A 25,082-nucleotide genomic window follows, 5' to 3' on the forward strand; every position below is an offset into this window, starting at 1 on the left:
TCCAACAGCCTTTCCGCCTGAGGACTACTCCTTTGGGGAGACCTTGCATACCATGAGGGAGTATTGCCATTGGGAAGGCCAGGATTACTCAGAATCCAAGAAAAGGCTCAGAGACTTCCTTTTATTGCCTCAACACAGACCCCTTGCTATTCCGCCAGTGTTAGATATTGTGGATGATGTGTACACTGAATCCAGCTTTAAACCCTGACTCCTTACCCCCAGCCCCAGTTAAACCGGATAGATACTACAGAGTTCCTGTCTCTCACAAATTTCTGTACAAAAGCCCTGTTGCTGACCTTGAAACCATTTCTCAGGGACCCAAAGGGATTAAGGCCTCATCAGCAGAAAACCCAGTTCCCTCTGACAGAGATTCCAGAGCATTAGACAGATGGGGAAAGAAAGTATATACGTCTACAACTCTAGCAATGAGAGCCTTGAATTGCCAGTTTCACATGCTAAAATACCAGCAATTTTTGATGTCTCAGTTGAAACAAAAGATGCTTCCAGATTCAGATCCTCCTAATTTTAAAGAAATGCAGGATTTATTGCATGCAGCTTGAACAAGTGGGAAAACATACTTTGCAATGTGGGTTTGATTCCTTAGAGGCCTCCTGTAGAGCAGCAGTTACGGGCTCTGTCATTAGAAGGCATGCTTGGTTAAAAGAACATACGTTACCAGATCATGTTAAGGCCAGATTATTGGATGCACCTTTGCAGCGGGATGTGTTGATGTCCTTCAAGAATGCAACTGCAGTCCTGACATATGGGTTGTCCTGCCTCAGGCAGCCCTTTGGTCGGCCGGATTCCAAAGTCCGGGTCCGGCGTCGGCTGATGTCGCCTTTTCCCCGACGTCAGAGCGGCTGGGGTATAAAAGCATCAGCTGACGCCATCTTCAGTCTTTCTTGCCGCACGGTGCCTGAAGCAGAAGCAGTTAGCAAGTGCCTGTCGGCCAGCTCCTGTGTTTTCAGTTACCGAAGTCATCAAAAAGCTAAGTACCCCGTTGGGGAAATTTTTCTTGCCTCAGCCGATGTCAGATAAAACTGCAAAAGTTAATAACTGTTTGTCTTGTGGTAAACAAATACCTCATAAGGACTTCCATTCTTACTGCCTTCCCTGCCTTGGCCCAGACCACGATGTCTCGGCCTGTGCTGCCTGTGCTTGCTAAAATAAGTGCACACTCAGGCGCCGGGCAGAATTTGCTGAAGACTTTTTTGGGGAAAATTACTCCTATATCATGCCGTCGGAACAACCGACAGCACATATTTCCAAAAAACGGAAGGACCGGGACCGACATTCTCGGCCCGCGACTTCCACCGACACCACGCCAAAACCTACCACGAGTGCATCGGTCTCTTCGGAGGCGGTAATTCAACTGCTCCAGACCGACGACACCGGTTTACCGCACACTTGGGTCCCGGAGGCTACCCCGGTGCCGGTTGTTGATTTTCCTCCTGAAACCGAAGCCCAAGATTTGCCTGACACCATACCAGTGGACAAAGTTACTCCAGCACGTGGGGCAGCTAGGCCTCCGGTGTCTATGTCCATCAAGGTCTACACACGTGCTAAGGCTGCCAGACAGGCTAAGTCTCACCCTCCTAAATCTTTTTCCCAGGGTCCCACTTCTGATAAACAGATCATGACTTTAGCTGCAGATCTAATGTCTTTAATCAGAGGCTCTCAGGCTCATCCAGACAGAGGTTCTCAGCCGCCTGCAGACAAAAGGCCTAGGGTTGAACAGACTGATACCCTTTCCTCAGATGAAGCCTCTGGTAACTCAGGCCATTCAGATTCCCAGGAAGAATCCTTCCAGGCCTACGAGGATTCTGATGCTGATGAATCCATTCCCTCTGCCTCTCCTCCTGAGGATATTTCTTTTGGGGAAATTCTCCTCTCCATGAGAGAGCATTTTCAGTGGCAGGGCCAGGATTTCTCCGACTCCAGGAAAAGGCTTCGTACTTTCCTTAACTTACCCCAGCACAGGCCTTTAGCTATTCCACCAGTATTAGACGTATTGGATGATGTGTACTCAGACTCCAGTGCTTCTCCTGATTCTCTCCCTCCTGCTCCTGTCAAGCCAGACAGATATTGCAGGGTTCCTGAAACCCATAAACATGTCTTTAAGACCCACTCTGTTGATCTAGAAACTATTTCCCAGGGGCCCAAAGGAGTGGCCACTTCCACGGCCAAAAATCCTTTGCCCGCAGACAGGGTATCTAGGTCCCTGGAGAGGTGGGGCAAAAAAGTGTTTACCTCAACCACCCTTGCCATGAGGGCACTTAACTGTCTTTTTCATATGTTTCAGTATCAGGATTTCTTGATGGATGATTTGCAGAAAAAGTTAGCCTCTCCTGAGCCTTTAGATAGAAAGGCCTTGCAGGATTTGGTTCATAATACTCAGCAGGTTAGCAATCATTTTCTTCAGTGTGGTTATGATGCATTGGAAGCTTCATGTAGGGCAGCTATGATGGGCCGTCATACGTTGACATACTTGGTTGAAAGAACAGGCATTGCCAGATCATGTTAAAGTAAAGCTTCTAGATGCACCTCTGGAAAAGCACAAGCTATTTGGTGCTAATGCACAGGATGTGTTGAAATCAATTGAGGAAAAGGCTAAATCAGTACAAACAGTCAAAGATTTCCTCCAGGTTCAGCCACCAAGGTTCAGCAGGAATTGGCCTTCGAAGAATTGGTCCTTTCCAGATACTGACAAGTTCCAAAGGGGAAAAAACAGGCGTGCTCGAGGTAGAGGGCAATACCGAGGCTCCTACAGGGGCCGCCAATGGCAACCAACTAATCAGAGAAGTGGCGCAGGGACAATCACAATGACTTGACTTTCACACCGCCGACCAAGGCTCAAAGAGAAGCACCTTTAGGCGGAAAATTATCTTTATTTTCAAAAAATTGGCACGTTTTAACAAAGGACAAATGGATTCTGGACATTATAGACAAAAGTTACAGGTTCCACTTCCATACCTTACCAGAAAGACAAGGCATGCCAAACCTGCCACAAAATCAAAGGGCAGAGGCACTCATACAAGTTTCAAAGCTGCTACAAATCAAAGCAATAGAAAAGGTTCCTCCTCAGGAACAAGGCCAGGGATTCTACTCAAGACTGTTCCTTGTTCCAAGAAAAGAAAAGCAATGGAGACCTATACTGGACTTGTCCGCTCTAAACACTTTTCTCATTGTGCCAAAATTCAAAATGCTGACGTTACAGCAACTTCTTCCCATGCTGGGCAAGGGGTCTTGGCTGGTTACTCTGGACCTCAAGGAGGCATACCTGCATGTCCCAATCAGACACAGCTGCAGAAGATACCTCAGATTTCTTGCAGGGTCAGAGCATTATCAATTCTCAGCATTGCCTTTTGGCTTATCTACTGCGCCCAGAGTATTCACGAAATGCCTGGCATCAGTAGTTGCACATTGCAGACTCCAGGGGATACAAATATACCCTTACCTGGACGACTGCCTTATACAAGCGGACAGCAAGCAAGCCTTGATAAGAAACTTGGACTATGTCATTCACTTACTACAGACTTTGGGATACACAGTCAACATTCAAAAATCAAGACTACTGCCATCCCAACAAATAATTTTTCTAGGAGCCAAACTGGACACAAACTCACAAATGGCTTTCCTCACAGAAGAAAAACAAGAACAATTACCAGATTACTTCAAAAGTCTAGCAAAGCACACCCAGATGACTGCAAGGAAAATCCTGCAGGCCCTGGGTTTCATGGCATCTTGCATTCTTCTGATTCCACTGGCAAGACTACACATGAGAAAACTACAATGGTACCTAAAAAGTTTATGGTCTCAACACAGCCACAACATAGAAGCAATTATTCCACTCATTCCATGTCTACAAAAGGAATTTATGTGGTGGGAACAAGCAAGCCAGCTAAACAAAGGCATGTCTTTCAACAAACCTCAAACAAGCCAAACCATTACAACAGACGCCTCAGATCATGGATGGGGGGCGCACATGGAGGGCAGATGCATTCAAGGGCAATGGGCTTCCCAGGAATTGCATCTGCACATCAATCAGAAAGAGATGTTGGCAGTGATTCATGCAATCGAGGCCTTTGGAAAATTTCTTCAGCAAGGTCATCTGCTAATAAAGACGGACAACACCACTGTTATGTGGTACATAAGCAAACAGGGAGGCACTCATTCTTACCCCTTCTGCACACTAACAATGGCTCTTTGGGAAAAGTCCCTGAAACTGAACATTCAGTTGCAATCCCAGTTTGTTCCAGGCAAGGACAATGATGTCCTTCAAGGATGCTTTTGCAGTCATCACATATGGGTTGTCCTGCCTCAGGCAGCCCTTCGGTCGGGTTGTCCTGCCTCAGGCAGCCCTTCGGTCTGCCGGATTCCAAAGTCTGGGTCCGGCGTCGGCTGATGTCGCCCTTTCACCGACGTCACAACGCCTGAGGTATAAAAACGTCAGCCGACGCCATCTTCCCCAGTCTTTCTTGCTGCGTGGTGCCCGAAGCAGTTCGCAAGTGCCGGTCGGCCAGCTCTTGTAAATTCACTATCCGAAGACTTCAAAAGCTAAGTACCCCGTTGGGGACTCTTTCTTGCCACAGCCGATGTCAGAAAAAGTTAATAATTGTTTAACTTGTGGGAAACCAATACCTCATAAGGATTTCCACTCATATTGTCTTCCCTGCTTAGGCCCAGACCACAACGTCTCGGCCTGTTCAGCCTGCGCTTCCTTCAACCGACGCACTCTTAGACGTCGGTCGGAGTTCGCAGAAGAGTTTTTTGGGGATAGTTTTGCTTACAAAATGCTGTCGGAATCCCCGTCATCTCATTTAATTAAAAAACTGAAAGACAAGGACCGACACACGCTGACCGTGGTTTCGGCTGAAACCGCGGCTAGGCCTACCGCGAGTGTCTCGGTTTTGGCTGATACAGAGTCCTTGGAACTTCCAAACCCCGAAATAATACAACCGACAGCCTTGGCCCCGGAGGCTTCTACTGAGTCGGTTGCAGAATTGCCTTCTGAAATTGGTGTACAGGAATCCTCCGACACCATACCTTTAGACAAAGCTACTCCTGCACGTGGTGCAGCCAGGCCTCCTGCATCCATGTCTATTAAGGCCTTCACCAGGGCTAAAGCTGCAAAACACACTAAAGCCATGCCTCCCAGAGTTATTACTCAGGGTCCTTCTTCTAGTTCACAGATTTTAACCTTAGCAGAGGACCTTATCTCCTTAATTAGGGGCTCTCAGCCTCATCTGGACAAGGGCTCCCAACCCCCTTTAGACAAGAGGCCCAGGATGGATCCTCCTGATCCCCTTTCCTCAGAGGAGGCCTCTGTTGGCTCGGATCACTCAGACTACCAGGAGGAGGGTTATTCGGCCTACGAGGATTCGGATGCAGAGGAATCTATTCCCTCGGCCTCCCCTCCTGAAGAGCTTTCCTTTGGGGAGACCCTTCACACTATGAGGGAGCATTTTAAATGGCAGGGCCAGGAATATTCTGATTCCAGGAAAAGACTTAAGAACTTTTCTTCATTTACCTCAGCATAGACCATTGGCTATTCCTCCTGTTTTAAATGTGATTGATGATGTATTTTCTGACTCTAGTATGACTCCTGACACTCTGCCTCCGGCCTCTGTTAAGCCCGATAGGTACTAGAGGGTCCCGGACACACACAATTTCCTTTATAAGGCCCACTCTTCTGACCCTGAAACTATTTCACAGGGCCCTAAAGGGGTTGCAGATGTTACTTCTAAAAACCCACTCCCCTCTGCAAAGCAGTCCAGGGCATTAGAGAGATGCGGTAAAAAAGTGTATACTTCTGCCACTCTTGCAATGAGGGCATTAAATTGCCAGTTTCACATGATACAGTATCAAGAGTATTTGTTAGAAGAAATGCATAAAAAATTGTCTTCTTCTGAACCCCTTGACCGTAAATCCCTTCAGGATCTGGTACATAACTCCCAGCAGGTTAGCATCCACTTCTTGCAGTGTGGTTATGATGCATTGGAAGCTTCATGTACGTCAGCAATGATAGATGATGTTATACGCAGGCATGCTTGGCTGAAGGAACAATCTCTGCCAGAACATGTTTAAAGCTAAGCTTTTGGATGCTCCATTGGAAAAGCAAAAGTTATTTGGTTCCACTGCTCAAGACGTCCTAAAGAAATTTGAGGAAAAGGCAAAATCTGTACAGACAATTAAGGATTTTCTTCAAGTACAACCGCCTAGATTCAGCAGAAACTGGCCTTCCAAGAATTGGTCCTTTCCGGACACAGAAAGATTTCAAAGGGGCAGGAACAGGCGTGCCAGAGGTAGAGGGCAAGCTAGGGGCCCCTACAGAGGCAGTCAATGGCAACCTCCAGTCTAGACGGGCAGTTCAGGACCTGCAACTGCTGCACAAGGACAAACTCAATGACTTTGCTTGGACTCCGCCAACCAGGGCTCAATTAGAAGCACCTTTGGGCGGAAAGCTTTCTTTATTCTCAAGAAATTGGCACAACATTACAAAAGACAAATGGACACTCCAAATAATAGACAATGGATACACGTTCCATTTCCACACATTGCCAAAAAGAAAAGGCATGCCAGGTCTGCCACCAAATCAAAGGGCAGAGGCTTTGAAACAAATCTCAAATTACTACAAATGAAAGCTATAGAAAAAGTTCCTATTTCAGAACAAGGCCAAGGATTTTACTCCAGGCTATTCCTTGTTCCAAGAAAAGAGCATTAATGGATACCAATTCTCGACTTGTCCGTACTGAATACTTATCTCATTGTGCCAAAATTCAAAATGCTGACTCTACAGCAACTCCTTCCCATGCTGGGCAAGGGGTCTTGGCTGGTTACTCTAGACCTCAAGGAGGCATACCTGCATGTCCCTATCAGACAAAGTTGCAGAAGATACCTCAGATTTCTTGCAGGGTCAGAGCATTATCAATTCTCAGCATTGCCCTTTGGCTTATCTACTGCACCCAGAGTATTCACAAAATGCCTGGCATCAGTAATAGCACACTGCAGACTCCAGGGGATTCAAATCTACCCATATCTGGACGACTGCCTTATACAAGCGGACAACCAACAAACTTTGATAAAGGGCTTAAATTATGCCATCAATCTTCTGCAGGCCTTGGGATATACAGTCAACATGCACAAATCAAGACTTGTTCCATCCCAAAGAATAACCTTTCTGGGTGCGGATCTAGATACAACCACCCAAATGGCTTATCTCACAGAAGAAAAACAGTCAACTACCGGATTACTTCAAGAATCTGACAAGACAAACCCAACTGACTGCAAGGAAAATCCTGCAGGTCCTGGGTTACATGGCATCCTGTATTCTTTTGATTCCACAAGCAAGGCTACATATGAGAAAGCTACAGTGGTACCTAAGAGTTTATGGACTCAGCACAGTCACAGTTTGGAAACTTTAAATCCCACTCATTCCATGCCTTCACAAGGAATTTCTGTGGTGGGCTCAGGCCAGCCAGTCCAACAGAGGGTTGCCCTTCACAAAGCCAAAAACCTCCCAAACTATTACAACAGATGCTTCAGACCTAGGTTGGGGAGCGCACATGGAGGGCAGAGGTATCCAAGGACAGTGGTCACGAAAGGAGCTACGCATGCACATAAATCAAAAAGAAGTGCTAGCAGTGATACATGCAATCGAGGCCTTCAAACTATTCCTGCATCAAGGCCATCTACTAATAAGGACAGACAACACCACAGTTATGTGGTACATAAACAAGGGGGTACCCATTCTTACCCTCTTTGCAGACTGGCAATGAAGCTATGGGATCTTTCCTTGAAACTCAATATACAGCTACAAGCTCAGTTTGTGCCAGGAAAGGACAATGCAGTGGCGGACAGCCTAAGCAGAAATATCATGGATGCACACGAATGGATGCTGCACCGACATTTTTCAACTGATAACACAATCTTGGGGGAGCCCGGACATAGATCTATTTGCATCCCCTCACAATCATCAACTGAAGAAATTCTGCTCAAGGACATACCACCCACAAGCGTGGAAAGTGGACGCCCTCTCCTTCAGCTGGAGAAATCTGACAGTGTATGCATTTCCTCCTATTCCATTAATGACCAAGGTGTTACTGAAGATCAGGGCAGAGCAGCCAAAAGTGATTCTGATAGCTCCGGACTGGCCAAGACAGCACTGGTACCCACTGCTAAGTAGCATGTCACGTACGAAACCATGGCCCCTACCTCTATGGGCACTTCTGCTGACACAGCACAGATACAAAACTCTACATTCCAACCTGAAAACATTGCAACTAACAGCGTGGAGAATACCTTGACTCCTCCTCAGGATAAGCTATCCCAGAGAGTGAAGAATATTATTATGGAAGCTCGCCGCCCTTCCACAAGGAAGGCATATTCAGCAAAATGGAAAAGATTTCTCATCTGGAACACCACAAAGGGCCTAGATGGGACTATGATGAACATGGCACATATCCTGGAATATGTGGCAGAAATGTTCCACAATGGGCTGTCTTACTCTTCTATTAAGATTCATGCTTCAGCAATTTCAGCAGAGTATAATACTGATCCAGCTGTCTTTTCTCATCCTCTCCTAAGACAGTTTCTAAGAGGAATTAAAAACATCAAACCTCCTATGAAACCACCTCTACCTTCATGGGACCTTAACTATGTGTTGGAAAAACTAACACTGCCTCCATTTGAGCCAGCAGCATCTGCAGATCTACAGTACCTTTCATGGAAGACTGCTTTCCTTCTGGCAATAACCTCAGCAAGAAGGGTTTCGGAATTGCAGGCCCTGATGGCAGTTCAGCCATTTATTATTTTTCACAAGGACAGAGTTTCATTAAGAACTAATCCTACCTTTATGCCAAAGGTGGTATCCAGGGTTTCATTGAATCAAGCCATTCACTTGCCTACTTTCTTTCCAAATCCACAAAACACAGGGGAGAAACTGCTGCACACCCTGGACATTCACAGACAGTTGCGCTACTACTTGGACAGAACTAAAGGTTTCAGGAAAACTGACCAGCTGCTAGTAGCATATATGCTGCTGGTACTCAAGGAAAAGCAATTTCCAAACAGACAATTTCTAAATGGATAGGAAATTGCATTCGCTTTTGTTACTCATTTCATGGAAAGACTGTACCAGCTAACATTAGACCTCATTCTACGAGAGCTACAGCCACCTCCACAGCCTTCTTAAGAGGGGTGGCTACAAAAGACATTTTAGAAGCTGCCACATGGAGCTCCATGCATACATTTGCCAAGCATTACAATTTACCTTTATATTCCAGATCCAGAGCAGGGTTTCCTTCGGCTGTTCTGCAGGGTATCTTAGCTACACCATCCTTTTCCTAGTACCTCCACCCCCAGATTGGCAATGGTATTCTACCCATATGTGATGACTGCAGATGCATCCTTGAAGGACATAGTACAGTTTTGTACCTACCATAAATGTAGATGTCTGATAGGTATGCATCTGCAGTCAGGTTTACCCTCCCTCCTTCCCCTCTGTGGTATTCCTAGGGTGCTTACCTCTCTATTAGCTAGCTGGGGGGATCTATTATGGTGTATTTGTTTATATATATATATATATATATATATATATATATATATATATATATATATATATATATATATATATATATATTTTTTTTTGCAAATGTTTGGATTTTTTATTGCATTTTTCCAAATTTAGCCTTCCTAGAGGGCACCTGGCATGTGGGGCAAGAAAAACTGAGGAAGATGGCGTCTGCTGACGTTTTTATACCCCAGGTGTTGTGACGTCGGGGAAAGGGCGACATCAGCCGACGCCGGACCCAGACTTTGGAATCCGGCCGACCGAAGGGCTGCCTGAGGCAGGACAACCCGACCGAAGGGCTGCCTGAGGCAGGACAACCCATATGTGATGACTGCAGATGCATACCTATCGGACATCTACATTTATGGTAGGTACAAAACTGTACTTTCTGGTGGACAGTCTAAGCAGAAACATTTTGGACCCGCACGAATGGATGTTGCATCCAGACATTTTTTTCATAAATAACTCCTGCATGGGGATGGCCGGACATAGATCTCTTTGCCTCACATCTCAATCATCATCTGAAGAAGTTCTGCTCGAGGGCACACCATCCTCAATCCTGGAGAATGGATGCTCTCTCCTTCAGCTGGAATTCTCTAACAATCTATGCATTCCCACCTCTACCATTAATGACCAAGGGTGTTACTGAAGATCAAAGCAGAACAACCAAAAGGCATTTTGATATCTCCAGACTGTCCAAGACAGCACTGGTATCCATTACTAAGGAGCATAACTCGCACCAAGCAGTGGCCCATGCCTCAATGGCCTCTGCTTCTAACTCAGCACAATTACAGGACTGTTCATCCCAACCTGCAAACATTGCAGCTGACAGCTTGGAGGGTTCCATGACTTCTCCCCATATCTCTCTCTCCAAAAAAGTTCAAGAGATCTTACTGGAAGCACGCAGACCTTCCACCAGAAAAACTTATTCAGCCAAATGGAAGAGATTCAACATCTGGAATGCCAACAAGGGTCAGGATGCATCAGTAATGAGCATCCCACAGATACTGGAATACTTGGCAGAAATGCTTCATAATGGCTTTTCATATTCTTCCATAAAAATACACGCTTCAGCAATTTCAGCAAAATACAACTGTGATCCACCTGTGTTTTCACATCCTTTGCTAAGACAGTTTCTAAGAGGGATAAAGAATATCAAACCTCCCAGAAAACCACCAGTGCCTGCATGGGACCTCAACTTCGTCTTGGAAAAATTAACCCTTCCTCCTTTTGAGCCAGCAGCATCTTCAGAATTGCAATTTCTCTCCTGAAAAACAGTTTTCCTGTTGGCAATTACCTCAGCAAGAAGAGTCTCGGAGATACAAGCTCTCATGGCAGTACCTCCATTTCTCATTTTTCATCAGGACAGAGTTTCTTTAAGAACCAATCCTTCATTCATGCCAAAAGTGATATCCAGGGTGTCTCTAAATCAAACAATTCACCTTCCTACTTTCTTTCCTAATCCTCAAAATAAAGGAGAAAAGCTGCTGCACACTTTGGACATACACAGACAATTGCGCTACTACTTGGACAGAACAAAGGCCAGCAGAAAGTCTGACCAACTATTTGTAGCTTACGCTGCCGGAGTACAAGGAAAGGCAATTTCCAAACAAACAATTTCAAAATGGATTGGACACTGCATCAGATTCTGTTACTCTTTCCATGGAAAAGGTGTGCCAGCCAATATCAGGCCACACTCCACCAGAGCTATAGCCACCTCCACAGCCTTTCTAAGAGGGGTGGCTACAAAGGACATTCTAGATGCTGCTACATGGAGCTCCATGCATACATTTTCCAAACACTACAACCTGCCTTTATATTCCAGATCCCGAGCAGGCTTTGCTTCGGCAGTCCTGCAGGGCATTTTAGCTACACCATCCTTATCTTAGATCCTACCACCCCCAGCTTGGCTATGGTATTCAACCCATATGTCAGGACTGCAGTTGCATTCTTGAAGGACATAGTACAGTTTTGTACCTACCATAAATGTAGATGTCCGATAGATATGCAACTGCAGTCAGGTTTCCCCTCCCTCCTACCCCTCTGTAAATTCTCCTTTTTTGGGTCCACTCCCCTTTTTCAAATTAGCTGGGGATATCTGTTTATTTATTTTATTTATTTGTTTATTTATTATTTGTTGACCGGGAAAGTCCGACTAGGTTCCACAGAGCCTGTTTTCAGCGGAGGCCCGGGGAGAAATGCTCCAGATGCATGTCTTTGGAATGTGGGAGGAGCCACCCCTCTTAGAAAGGCTGTGGAGGTGGCTATAGCTCTGGTGGAGTGTGGCCTGATATTGGCTGGCACACCTTTTCCATGGAAAGAGTAACAGAATCTGATGCAGTTTCCAATCCATTTTGAAACTGTTTGGAAATTGCCTTTCCTTGTACTCCAGCAGCGTAAGCTACAAATAGTTGGTCAAACTTTGTTGGCCTTTGTTCTGTCCAAGTAGTAGCGCAATTGTCTGTGTATGTCCAAAGTGTGCATCAGCTTTTCTCCTTTATTTTGAGGATTGGGAAAGAAATTAGGCAGGTGAATTGTTTGATTTAGAGACACCCTGGATATCACTTTTGGCATTTATGAAGGATTGGTTCTTAAAGAAACTCTGTCCTGATGAAAAATGAGAAATGGAGGTACTGCCATGAGGGCCTGTATCTCCGAGACTCTTCTTGCTGAGGTAATTGCCAACAGGAAAACTGTTTTCCAGGAGAGTAAGGCACCCCAGCCGAGAATCGAACAGGAGAACCTCTTGCTGTGAGGTGACGACGTTAACCGCTGCACCACTGTGCCGCCCACATTCACTGTTATGGTGTATCTGTTTATTACTGTTGTGCATGTCTGGAATTTTTTATCCATTCTCTAAATTTAGCCTTTCTTGGAGGGCACCTGCCATCTGGGGCAAGAAACACTGAAGAAGATGGCGTCGGCTGATGGTTTTATACCCCAGCAGCTCTGACGTCAGGGAAAAGGCGACATCAGCCAACGCCGGACCCGGACTTTGGAATCCGGCCGACCGAAGGGCTGCCTGAGGCAGGACAACCCATATGTCAGGACTGCAGTTGCATATCTATCGGACATCTACATTTATGGTAGGTACAAAACTGTACTTTCGGAGTTAAGGCAGAGGAGGTATTAAAGAAGATGGAGGATAAGGAAAAATCTATGCAAACGATGAAAGATTTCTTACAGGTTCAACCTCTTAGTTTTAGCAGAAATTGGTCAACAGTGAATTGGACCTTTCCAGTCACAGACCTCAAAGGGGCAGATATAGACGCCCAAGAGGTAGAGGTCAGGCACAAGGCCCTTACAGGCTTTGGCAATGGGGTACATCAGGCCAGAAAGAAGGGGAAGACAGGCCTCAACCTTATAAAAAGCAGCCTCAATGACTTCCCACTACAGCTGCCAAACAGCTCTCTTTTGGCAGCACCCTTAGGAGGAAAACTGGCACTTTTCTATCACAGTTGGCATTGTATCACCAAAGGCAAATGGGTTCTCAACATTGTATCTCAAGGTTACAGGTTCCACTTTCACACACTGCCCAAAGTTAAAAGGAATGCCAAATCTGCCACCAAATCAATGGGCAGAGGCTCAAAAGCAAATTACAGCACTCATGGACATGAGTTATTCAAAAGGTACCACCACAGGAGCAAGGACAAGGATTTTACTCGACTCTTTCTGGTTCCCAGAAAGGACAAAGCCTGGAGACCCATTCTGGACCTTTATTCTCTAAACACTTACCTGGATTTTCCAAAATTCAAAATGTTGACACTACAGCAGCTTCTTCCCATGCTGGGCAAGAAAGCTTGGCTCGTGACTTTGGACCTCAAGGAGGCATACCTGCATGTCCCTATCAGCCAAAACTGCAGAAGATAACTCCGATTTCTAGCTGGTTCAATGCACTATCAATTCTCTGCACTGCCCTTTGGCTTATCTACTGCGCTCAGGGTCTTCACAAAGTGCCTGGCACCAGTAATTGCATTTTGCAGGCAAAAAGGAATTCAAATTTATCCATACGTGGACGACTGCCTGATTCAAGCAGAGAGCAAGGACATTCTTCTAAAGCATCTGGCGTACGTACAAAAAAGTTTACTAAGTTGGCTGGGGTACACAGTAAACGAAAATAAATCAAAACTAGTGCCCTCACAATAGATAGTATTCCTGGGTGCCAGCTTGAACACAACGGCCCAGATGGCTTATCTCACACCAGACAATCAAGGACAACTGACTCAATACTTTCATTTGATGGCAACAACTCCCTGCAAGAAAAATTCTGTAGGCCTTTGGCTACATGACATCTTGCATACTACTAATTCCATATGCCAGACTGCATATGAGGAAACTACAATGGTACCTAAAGAGTGTATGGTCTCAACACTGTCAAAGTTTGGAAACAGTTATACCACTAATTCCTTGCCTTCAACAGGAGTTTCGATGGTGGGCTCAAGCTTGTCACCTCAACAAGGGACAGCCTTTTACTCAACCCACAGCCAGGCAAACACTGACAACAGATGCATCGGATTACGCCTGGGGAGCACACATGGCAGGAAAATGTATTCAGGGCGAGTGGCCCACAGAGCAAAGACATCTCCACATCAATCAAAAAGTGATGCTAGCTGTACAAAATGCAATTATAGCTTTCAAGGACCTGCTGCATCCAGGGCAACTACTACTAAAGACAAACAACACTACAGTTATGTGGTACATAAACAAGCGAGGGGGCACACACTCTTACCTCCTCCACAGACAAGTCATGACCTTGTGGAACACAGCTCTAGACTACCAAGTTCATCTGCAAGCACAATTCCAGCCAGGAGAGAAAAACACACTGGCAGACCTAAGCAGAAACATCATGGACCCCCACGAATGGGATTTGAACCCACAAATATTCGGAATGATACAAAAATGGTGGAGCCCCAACATAGATCTGTTTGCATCCCCAGTGAACTGCCAGTTACAGAAATTCTACACAAGGAGCTGCCATCCACAAGCATGGAAAGTGGATGCTCACTCATTCAGGTGGAAAAACCTGCAAGTTTACGCTTTCCCTCCTTTACCTATCCTTCCAAAGGTACTCATAAAAGCCAGGCAAGAAGAGCCAAAGATGATCCTGATTGCACCAGACTGGCCACGTCAGCACTGGTACCCAATCTTAAAGAACTTAGCACAAGAACCACCGTGGATTTTGCCTCAAATCCCACAGTTGCTGACAGCACAACAGTCAGATACTTCACAGCCAGCTAAAGACCTTAAACCTGGCTGCATGGAAAATTCCTTAGTCAAGCAAGCAATGCCTCTCTCCAAAGCTGTTATGGATGTCATTCTGGAGGCCAGAAGGCCTAGCACCAGGAAAGTCTACTCGGATAAATGGAAGAGATTCTGTGCCTGGAACCAAGTGCACAGCCTTGGCCCTCTTGTCCCAAACATTCCTCAGATACTTCAATACTTAACTGAGATGCTAAACAAGGACCTCTCCTTCTCATCCATCAAGATCCACGCCTCAGCCATTTCTGCTCATTACAACACGGATCCACCAATTTTTTCTAATCATTTGCTCAAACAGTACCTCAGATGGGTTAAAAACAGAAGACCGCCCAGTAGAGCACCTACACCAACTTGCGACCTCAACTTTGTTTTGGAAAAATTAACTTTACCTCCTTTTGAGCCAGCTAACACAGCAGAATTAAACTACATCTCTTGGAAAACTGCTCTGCTACTGGCATTAACATCAGCACGAAGAGTTTCAGAATTACAGGCACTAATGGCAGTGGAACCTTTCCTCATCTTCCACCAGGACATGGTGTCTTTAAGAACTAACCCTACGTTTATGCCAAAGGTGGTATCAAGTGTGACTCTAAACCAAACTATTCACTTGCCAACTTTTTATCCAAAACCACAGAACAAAGGAGAGAGACTACTACATTCTTTAGACATTCACAGGCAGTTACGCTTCTACTTGGACAAAACCAAAGCTTTCAGAAAATCTGAGCAATTATTGGTAGCATATGCTGCAGGAGCACAGGGAAAAGCCATTTCAAAACAGGCTATTTCAAAATGGATAGGATAATTGTATACGTTTCTGCTATACTCACCATGGGAAGCCTGTACCTAGCAGCTTTAGATCTCACTCCACCAGGGCAACAGCCACTTCAACTGCCTACCTCAGAGATGTACCTACCAAGGATATTTTGGAAACAGCAACATGGAGTTCTGTGCATACCTTCACCAAGCATTAACATTTGCCTGTATACTCCAAATCCAGAGCTGGCTTTGCCACTGCTGTGCTGCAGGGCCTTATAGCCACCCCTAATGCCTTATAGATCCAGCCTCCCTACCTCAGCTTTGGGTTCCACCCAAGTGTAATGACTGCAGCAGTGTAACACGATGAACGTAGTACAGTTTTGTACCTACCATAAAAGTAGATGTTCGAGTGTAAACACTGCTGCAGTCCAGGTTACCCTCCCTCCTTCCCCTCTTACTTTCTGGTACGTACCTAGGTCATCTACCCTTTACTATCCATGGGGAGTATTTGCTGGTAACTAAAAATGGTGGTTTGCTTTTCTTTTGTATATTTTGCTAGCAATTTGAATTGCCTACCTGTTTGGGGGCACCTGACATCTGGGGCAAGAAAAACTGAAGAAAATGGCATCAGCTGCATCTTGTATACCACTGTCGCACTGACGTCAGGGAGGAAGTGACAGCAACCGACGCCGGACCAACACTTTGGAACTCAGGCCGACTGGGGAACCATCTGACGGCAGGATAACCCAAGTGTAATGACTGCAGCAGTGTTTACACTCTAACATCTACATTTATGGTAGGTACAAAACTGTACTTTGTGTTTCACTGTTGGAGTTCTCACATTTGGGGGTTATCTGCTTGCAGCAGCCCTCAGTCGGCCTGATTATCAAAGTCTTGGGTCCTGCGTCGGTTGCTATCTCATCTTCCATGACGTCAGGGTTATAAAGCATGCAGCAGATGCCTTTATATCGGTCTTTCTTGCCGTGCGGTGCCCGAAGCAGTAGTAGTTTGCAAGTGCCGGTCGGCAGACTCTTGAAATTTCCGTTTTCCAGTTTCAGAACTGAAGTCTTCAACTAAGCTAAGTACCCCATTGGGGAAACTTTTTCTTGCTCTAAACCGATGTCAATAAAAGTCAGTAATTGTATTTCTTGTGGAAAGCAAATACCTCATAAAGATTTTCATTCATACTGTATTCCTTGCCTAGGCCCTGAGCACGATGTACCTCGCTGTCAGTTTTGTGCCTTATTTAAACAACAAACTATTTGTTGTTGGTATATTCACGCTCATATTTTGGCACTCTGTTCAATTACTCAAATATGGCATCGGTAAGCCACCCGACTACCGACATTCTGAAAAAAACGCAATGATAAAGACAGAGACAGATCGCGGAGGTCCAAAGCTGCCGAAGACGCTTCTCCTAAGCTAGTTGCCAGTTTGCCAGTACTCAGTGAGGTGGTTTCGCAGCCCCTGATACTGCTACTTCAGATTCACAGGCCTCTACTGGGACCCATTCGGAGTCTGCCGCGAGATGTCTCTGTCTTGGATGGTTCCAGAGCCACTATGCAGGCACCGGCTTCTGAGGGTGTATTCAGGCCTACTGACTTTTATATTAAACCAATGCCATCTTCTTTTTCAAGACCTAACACTCGATCCGTGCCTAGAAATCCGACACCCAGACTGCATGGTCAGGCCTCTATGCCTGAAAAATAAGAATGGCTGAAGACCTTATTACTTTAATCAGGGGAAGCCAACCTTCCCCCTCTAAGAGACCTGGGACTGAATTTGCTTATGATTCTTTTGATCAGGATTCTGAAATTTCTGTTTCCTCTGATGACCAGGATTTACCCTTATCTACCTATGAGGATTCTGATGCAGAGGACACTATTCTCTCTGCTTCCCCTCCAGAGGATTGCTCTCTTGGTGAAACCTTGCATACTCTTAAAGAGCATTTTCGCTGGGAAAACCAGGATTGCTCTGATTCTAAAATGAGTCTTAGGAATTTCTTACTCCTGCCCCAACACAGACCTTTAGCTATCCCCCCTGTACTGGACATTGTTATTGATGCCTTTTCAGAATCTAGCTTGGCCCCTGACTCTTTACCGCCAGCTCCCAGAAAACCAGATAGATATTACAGGGTTCCTGACTCTCAAGTTTCTCTTTAAAAATCCTACTGTGGATCCTGAGACCATTTCACAGGGACCCAAGGGCATTAAGGCCACTACTGCCAAACATCTTACCCTCTCTGACACAGACTCTAGGGCGCTGGATAAATGGGATACGAAGGTATACACCTGCAACTGTGGCCATTAGGACCTTAATCTGCCAATTTCATATGTTAAAGTATTAGCAGCGTTTGATTGCTTAAACAGAAACTGATGTTGATTCCTAACTGTTGAAAATAAAGATTTACAGGATTTAATGGATTCTGCTGAACAAGTTGGAAAACATACTTTGCGATGTGGTTTTGATTCACTAGAAGCATCTTGCAGGGCTGCTGTCACTGGGATTGCACTTAGAAGGCATGCTTGGCTTAAGGAGCAGTCTTTGCCAGATCATGTTAAAGCTAAATTGTTGGATCCTCCCTTAAACCATCACCGCCTGTTTGGCAACAAAGCAGAAGTACTTAAAAAGATGGAGGAAAAAGCTAAATCTATGCAAACTGTTAACAGATTTCCTGCAAGTACAGCCTCCCAAGATTTAGTAGGCTTTGACCCTCTAAGAATGTCCTTTCCTGCCTCTTCCAGGCCTTCAGTCCAAACCCAGAACCAACAGAAAACCCAGGCTTCAGTCCCAAGGTACGCACATGACTAAGCAGTGGGGGCCTCTCACTTCCAAAGCATGGAGTAATAAGACTCCCCCCATGGTAAACTGTCTCAGTGACTTAACTTTAAAACTTCCAAGCCCTTCTCAACTAACTGCTCCTTTAAGGGGAAAGATTGCTCTATAGGCAAAAAACTGGGAACTCTTTACCCAGGACAAATGGGTTTTAAATATAGTTTCCCAAGGATGCAGATTCCACTTGCACTCCTTACCAACCCCAAATGGTTGGCCACACCTATCCCCAAATCAGTGGGCAGAGGCTCAAAAGCAAGTTCTCTCTTTCTTAAGCATCAGGGCCATTCAACCTGTCCCAGAAGAAGAATGGGGGCAATGTTTCTACTCAAGACTTTTCCTGGTACCCAGAAAAGACTATTCCTGGCATCCTGTCCTGGACCTGTCTACCGTAAACACCTTTTTAGTAATCCCAAAATTCAAGATGCTAACTCACCAGCTGCTTCCCATGCTAGGCAAAAATGCCTGGTTTGCCACATCAGGATTTAAAGGAAGCCTACCTGCACATCCCAATCAGGGAATCTTGCAGAAGATACCTATGCTTCAGAGCAGACTACATTCACCATCAGTTCTCTGCACTGCCCTTTGGCTTATCTACTGCGCCCAGGATATTCACAAAGTGCCCAGCCCCAATCATTGCATTTTGCAGGCAAAGAAATATTCAAATATACCCATACTTGGGGGATTTTCTAATTCAGGCAGAAAGCTAGGACATAGTATTAAATCATCTGGCATTTGTTAAGAAATTGCTAACTTCTCTGGGGTTCACCATAAAGGAAAGAAATCGGATCTTGTACTCTGCCAACAAATTGTATTCCTGGGAGCAAGCTTGAATACAACTTCCCAGATGGCCTATCTCACACCAGAGAAACAAGTTCATTTGACAGCTTACTTCAAACTACTGACCACAAACACCCAGCTATCTGCAAGGAAATTACTGCAAGCCCTGGGGTTCATGGCCTCTTGCATTCTACGAATTCCATATGCAAGACTGCATGTGAGGAAACTACAGTGGTATCTAAAAAGCCTATGGTGTCAACATTCTCAGGATGTAGACTCAATGATTCCTATCATACCTTGTCTAAAGATAGAGTTCCTTTGGTGGGCGGGTCCTGTTACCAAAAAAAGGCACTGCCATTCAGTCTACCACCTGTCGCCCAAACCTTGACAACAGATGCATCAGACTATGGATGGGGGGCTCACTTGACAGAGCAGTGCATTCAGGGCAAGTGGAACCAAAGTCAAATGCACCTGCATATCAATCGAAAAGAAATTTTAGCTGTATAGAATGCTCTGACAGCCTTCAAGGATCACATTCTTCCAGAACAATTATTGGTAAAGACTGACAACACCACTGTTATGAGGTACATAAACAAGCGGGGGAACCCACTCATACCCTCTCTGCAGACTAGCCATGGCTGTGTGGAACACAGCCTTGAGTTACCAAGTGCACCTATAATCTCAGTTCCTGCCAGGCAAGCTAAATACACTGGCAGATGACCCAAGCAGAAATCTCATAGACCCACATGAGTGGAAACTGGAACCAAAGATATTCAACATGTTGAGAAACAAATGGGGAGCCCTGAGATAGGCCTGTTTGTCTCCCTTCGAAAATACCAATTGGACATATTCTGCACAAGGACTCCACACAAACAAGCTTGGAAAGTGGATGCCCTGTCCTTCACCTGGAAAAACCTATCAGTTTATGCCTTTCCCCATCTGCCTCTCCTCTCCCAACGTGCTACTTAAGATCAAACAGGACAAACCAAGGACAATACTAATTGCACTAGACTGCCCACGCCAACTCTGGTACCCCCTCTTGCGCAGTGTCTCACTACTGGCACCATGGCACCTGCCTCAGACAGATTCTACACCCACAGCTTCAAACCCTAAACCTTGCAGCCTGGTTAATTACCTGATCTCTCCGTTGCCATCCCTCAGTAAGCAAGTGATGGATGTCATTCTGGAGGCAAGGAGGCCTAGTACTAGAAAATCCTATGCTGAAAAATGGAAAAGATTCTGTTTCTGGAGCTAAACTCAGGGGATGGGGCACAGCAGTGTCCAGTTTACCTTGTATTCTTCATTACTTAACTGAGATGCTTCACAAGGGCCTTTCCTTTTCTTACATCAAAATTCATGCCTCAGCCATTTCAGTACATTACAATACAGAGTCACCCCTCTTCTCTTATCCACTGTTGAAGGAATTCCTCAGAGGGGCCAAAAACTTAAGACCACCCAGGAGAGCCCCTACTCCAGCCTGGGACCTTAACTTTGTATTGGAAAAGCTCACTCTACCTCCCTTAGAGCCAGCTGCAAATGCAGAGATGAAATTCCTTTCTTGGAAAACAGCCTTCCTTCTAGCCATCACTTCAGCAGGAAAGGTGTCTGAATACAGGCCCTCATGTCAATGGAGCCTTTCATCATATTTCATGCGGACAGGGTGTGCCTCAGGACCAATCCCTCCTTTATGCCCAAGGTGGTATCCAGTGTTGCCCTTAATCACTCCATTTATTTGCCAGCCTTCTTTTCTAATCCACAGAACAAAGGGGAACAAATACTGTACTCCTTGGACGTGCACAGACCACTTAGATTTTTCTTGGACAGGACTAAGCCTCTCAGGAAATCTGAGCAGCTGCTGGTTGCATTTGCTGCAGCGGCAGAGGAGAAGGCCATTTCAAAGCAAATAGTTTCTAAGTGGATAGGCCATTGCATTCATTTCTGCTGTAAGTATCATGGAAAAACTACCCCACAGGGGCTAAGACCACATTCAACCAGGGCTGCATCTACCTCTACATCCTTTCTCAGGAGCGTCCCAACTAGGGACGTCCTAGAAGCTGCTACCTGGAGTTCTGTACATGCCTTCAAGCATTACCACTTGCCAGTTTTCTCTAAATCCAGGGCTGGCTTTGCCACTGCAGTCTTGCAGGGCCTTATAGCTCATCCTAATGTTATCTAATTACCTCCTCCTATCCTTAACCTTGGGAATCTACCCAAATGTAATGACTGCAACAGTGAAACACGAAGAACATGGTACAGTCGTGTACACTTATCATAAAGGTAGATGTTAGAGTGTATTCACTGTTGCAGCCCTGGTTACCCTCCCTCCAGCTCCCTGACTTCTCTTGGCTCTACCTTTCCTTCTTTGGTGTATTTCAGCTTTCTGGTGTATTTGCTTTTTGATGGAGGTGTACCATAACATATAATTGCTTCATTGTGGGGGCACTTGACATTTGAGGCAAGAAAAACTGATGTAATGGCATCTGCTGCATGGTTTATACTCCTGACAACCTGACGTCTTGGAATAAGAGACCGCATCAGATGCAGGAATCCAAGACTCTGGTATTCAGGCCGGCTGAGGGCTACCTGGAGGCAGATAACCCAGATGTAATGACTGCAACAGTGAATTCACTCTAACATCTTCATTTATGGTAAGTGTACACAGCTGTAGTTTGAGGACTAGTGCATGCAGACGTCACCTTTATGGGCCACGTACCTACTTCTACATCAGACGTCCGATGCACCAAGTGGGACTGAGAAAGCTTTGGAAACCTGGCCGGACAAGCTGATCAGAAGAAGGGTAAACCCGCTAGTAGAGTACTCTAACATGGAAGAGAAGGACATCTGTGGTTATGGTAAGTTCTTACACAACTTTTCTTTCTATCTACTTTTGCTTGGATTAGACAGCTATAATTTACTTGAACTGTAATCTTACAAAAGTTCAGTAATTTAGGTGTATTACATTGTCATATATACTGGTTTTGAGACTTTTTGCTGTTGGCAGTTAAACATTGCATTCTACACAGAAGATTGTCCTGTCTGTACGTTGTAGATCTGTCATTTTGTAATGATGCACTTATTTTTCCTTTTTAGTATTGATCTCGTATCCCTACTTCAGAAGCCTATTCCCAGCAGTCCAACTGTGGAATCAAATTCATTTGAAACTCCCCAGCAGCAGAGCTTCACTCAGGCCTTGATTTTCACAAATTCACAGCATAATCCACAGATGGCGACTGGAATGGTTAACTCATCGAGTATGAGCCCCTATTCCCCTCAGAGTCTGGTAATGATTTAAATTGGCTTTCAAATTGAATGAGGTTGCAGTCTTCAGTGTTTTTTGCTTTTTTTTTTTTTTTTTTGCATGACACATTATGGACATATTCATGCTCGGTTATAGTTAAGTGGTTTAGAATCTGTGCTTATTTATTACCTAATGTAGCTGTATATCTGTAATACTTGATGTACACTTCTGCTCATGTATACCTTCTAGTTAAATTTTATAACAAAATCTTATTTTGAGAGCAAGTATATCAGTATTTTGATGCAACGTTTAACTTAACTCGGTTTTGTTATGAAATATTGTAGCAGTACCTGTGGACAGATTCCAGTCTTCATATTTCTTGGACTGTGAAACTAAATGTCTATCTTGTGCCAGGCATTTTTATTTCTTAACACTAATAGTTGATTGGATTTTTTTTTTTATGAACTCCTATTTTCTTGGTCTTTAAAACTTTATTTTTCCTTGTATTTCATTAGACTTTAATATTTTTGCAGTACTTGAGTTGTCTGTTTCGAAGAATTTGTAATTTTAACTTTTACTGTTTCTACAGGTACCATAATCTGATTGTGAGAGTAGATGGTTTTAGAAAAGAAGACTCTGGAGAAATGTGTTAAACACTGTGTGTTATACTTCAACATTTATTGTGTTGTTTGTTTGAACATGCATTAAAAGTATGCAAGCTTCATAAAAATTGTGTGGTTGCTAGAATGTTTAGGAGATTGAAAGGCAGTTTATATCATGCCAAAGGCTTAAATTATAGTGAGGGATGTTCTGATTCAAATCTCTGTTTCAGTATTCCAAGCAGATCGCCACTGATGTCTGGCAGGGATACCAAAGCCTTAAGCCTTCCATAAATCATACGTGTAACGTTTGACTGTAGCCCATGAGCATAGGGGTTCATAAGCAGATGTATGAACGCATGTCCCTAGACTATCTCGCCACCAGCCCAAAAGCAGGTTTTCGTCCCATTGGGCTGAACTTCGTGTGGTTGTTTGTTTCACAAGCCTTTTCTGATTCTGTTATGTGCCTTGTTGGGGATCCTTCTTTTTTTTTGTTTATACTATTTATATGTGATTTTACTAGATGTTCGCTAGGCGGGGAAAAGTGACTGTTGTAGGCGGATACCTTACAAAGACCTTTATTCTCTGTGTCTTTTCTGCTTTGGTACAGAGCATGACTACAGTTCTTGTCCCATTAGCCAGTCACTCATACCAAAGACCTTGAGATCCAGTTTTTCACTTAATGCATTCTTGGATGCTCAGTGTCTGAAGCAGGTGGCCCAGTTTGTTAGCAGACTCCTCCACTCCAAAAAACAAACTGGATACCTAGGCCTGACTGTTGTTCACTCTGCCCATTCAGATTGTGACATACCCATAGTATGTCACTCTTGTGACATGTCTCCTGCAACCCCATTGGAGGTTCAGACAATGTCTGAGAGCCACACGTCTAGTGGGATTGGTGCTACTACAGAGATGGGGACTGGGATTTTTATCGCTGAGGGACCCAAAGGTATTACTCTGATTTCAGTATGGGAAGAGATCTTTGGCTCACTGATTGAGGTAGGTCAGGGGTTGAATTCTCCGCGCTTGATCCATGTGGACGTCACCTAGAAGAAAATATGTCAGAAGATAAAGCATGTCCCTCCCCTTTTAGGGGGGAGGAGGGGTGGATGGATTTTTCTCAAAGGCTTATTAAGGCCATTATGGCCCTTAAACCTCCTTTCTTTTCAGCCCTTCCACCCACTCCACAGAAAATTTTTGTGGAGACACTTAGGACAAGGAGGAGGCCTGAAACTCATATGATCATTTATTTAGCATACTCCTCTCAGATTCACTCGCCTTGTCAGGTTCCCCCAGGCAATAACACCCTCTCCCCGGATTCTCAAATAGAGGTATATTTTAGAGAGATCATTGGGAATGTTATTAAACATTGAGTGAGGGTTGAAGCAAATATTGGGTGTCCCAAAAAAATACTGTAGCTTTTAGAAGTGGGCTCTCTTACCCCTTCTCTCCCTCCAGTCTTGGAGACCTTTCTTGATGTTTTTGTGTCCGTGTTCTGTGCTCCAGAGACTCTACCTCCAGCCCCCAAGAGTCCTGACAGTTTTATAAACTTGAAGTTTTTGTTCAAGAATCATGTAGCTCATCCACCTGTTTCCTTAGCTTCAGATAAGCTTTCTAAGCTGCTGTCAGTGCCTTACTCTCAGAAAAGGAGAAGTAGGGACACGTTCAGTTGGAGGAAAAAAGGTTTGTGCTTCCTCTACCCTGACCTTCAGAGCCTTGAATTACCATACCTAGGTGACCATATAACTTTTGTCTATCCTTGGCAACTTGAATAAGATTGTTGGGTCTATGTTAAATCGGTGAATGCTGATTTATTGACCCTTTAAGAGCGAAAGCTGACCATCTCGAAGACACGGAACATCAATTTTTTTCCCCAGGGGAAAAAAAATCGCTGTTCCACAAAAAAATAAAAAAAGTTTAAAACACAAAATAAAGTGTGTGTGGGGGGGCTTCACCCCCCCTACTTAAATATGCCAACTCCGAGATTGCGCCACAATGGAGGAAATTGCAAAGTCCCGAAAACAGCCCAGCAATTTTTTTCTTTGGG

The 25,082-nt window shown here is 44.8% G+C and overlaps 1 protein-coding gene across 1 annotated transcript in view; it reads left to right on the top strand.

The window, feature by feature from the left end:
- Positions 1 to 25,082, top strand: part of UBAP2 (ubiquitin associated protein 2) — a 2,620,504-nt gene that overhangs the window by 1,058,612 nt on the left and 1,536,810 nt on the right. Inside the window, exon 7 of the mRNA XM_044087268.1 lies at positions 22,289 to 22,478. Coding sequence (XP_043943203.1) covers positions 22,289 to 22,478 — 190 coding nt within the window. The remainder of the gene's footprint in view (positions 1 to 22,288; positions 22,479 to 25,082) is intronic.

The sequence above is a fragment of the Protopterus annectens genome, chromosome 1.part1 (genome assembly GCF_019279795.1).
Source record: "Protopterus annectens isolate FY-2018-M chromosome 1.part1, PAN1.0, whole genome shotgun sequence".
NCBI classification, from domain to species: Eukaryota; Metazoa; Chordata; order Ceratodontiformes; family Protopteridae; genus Protopterus; species Protopterus annectens.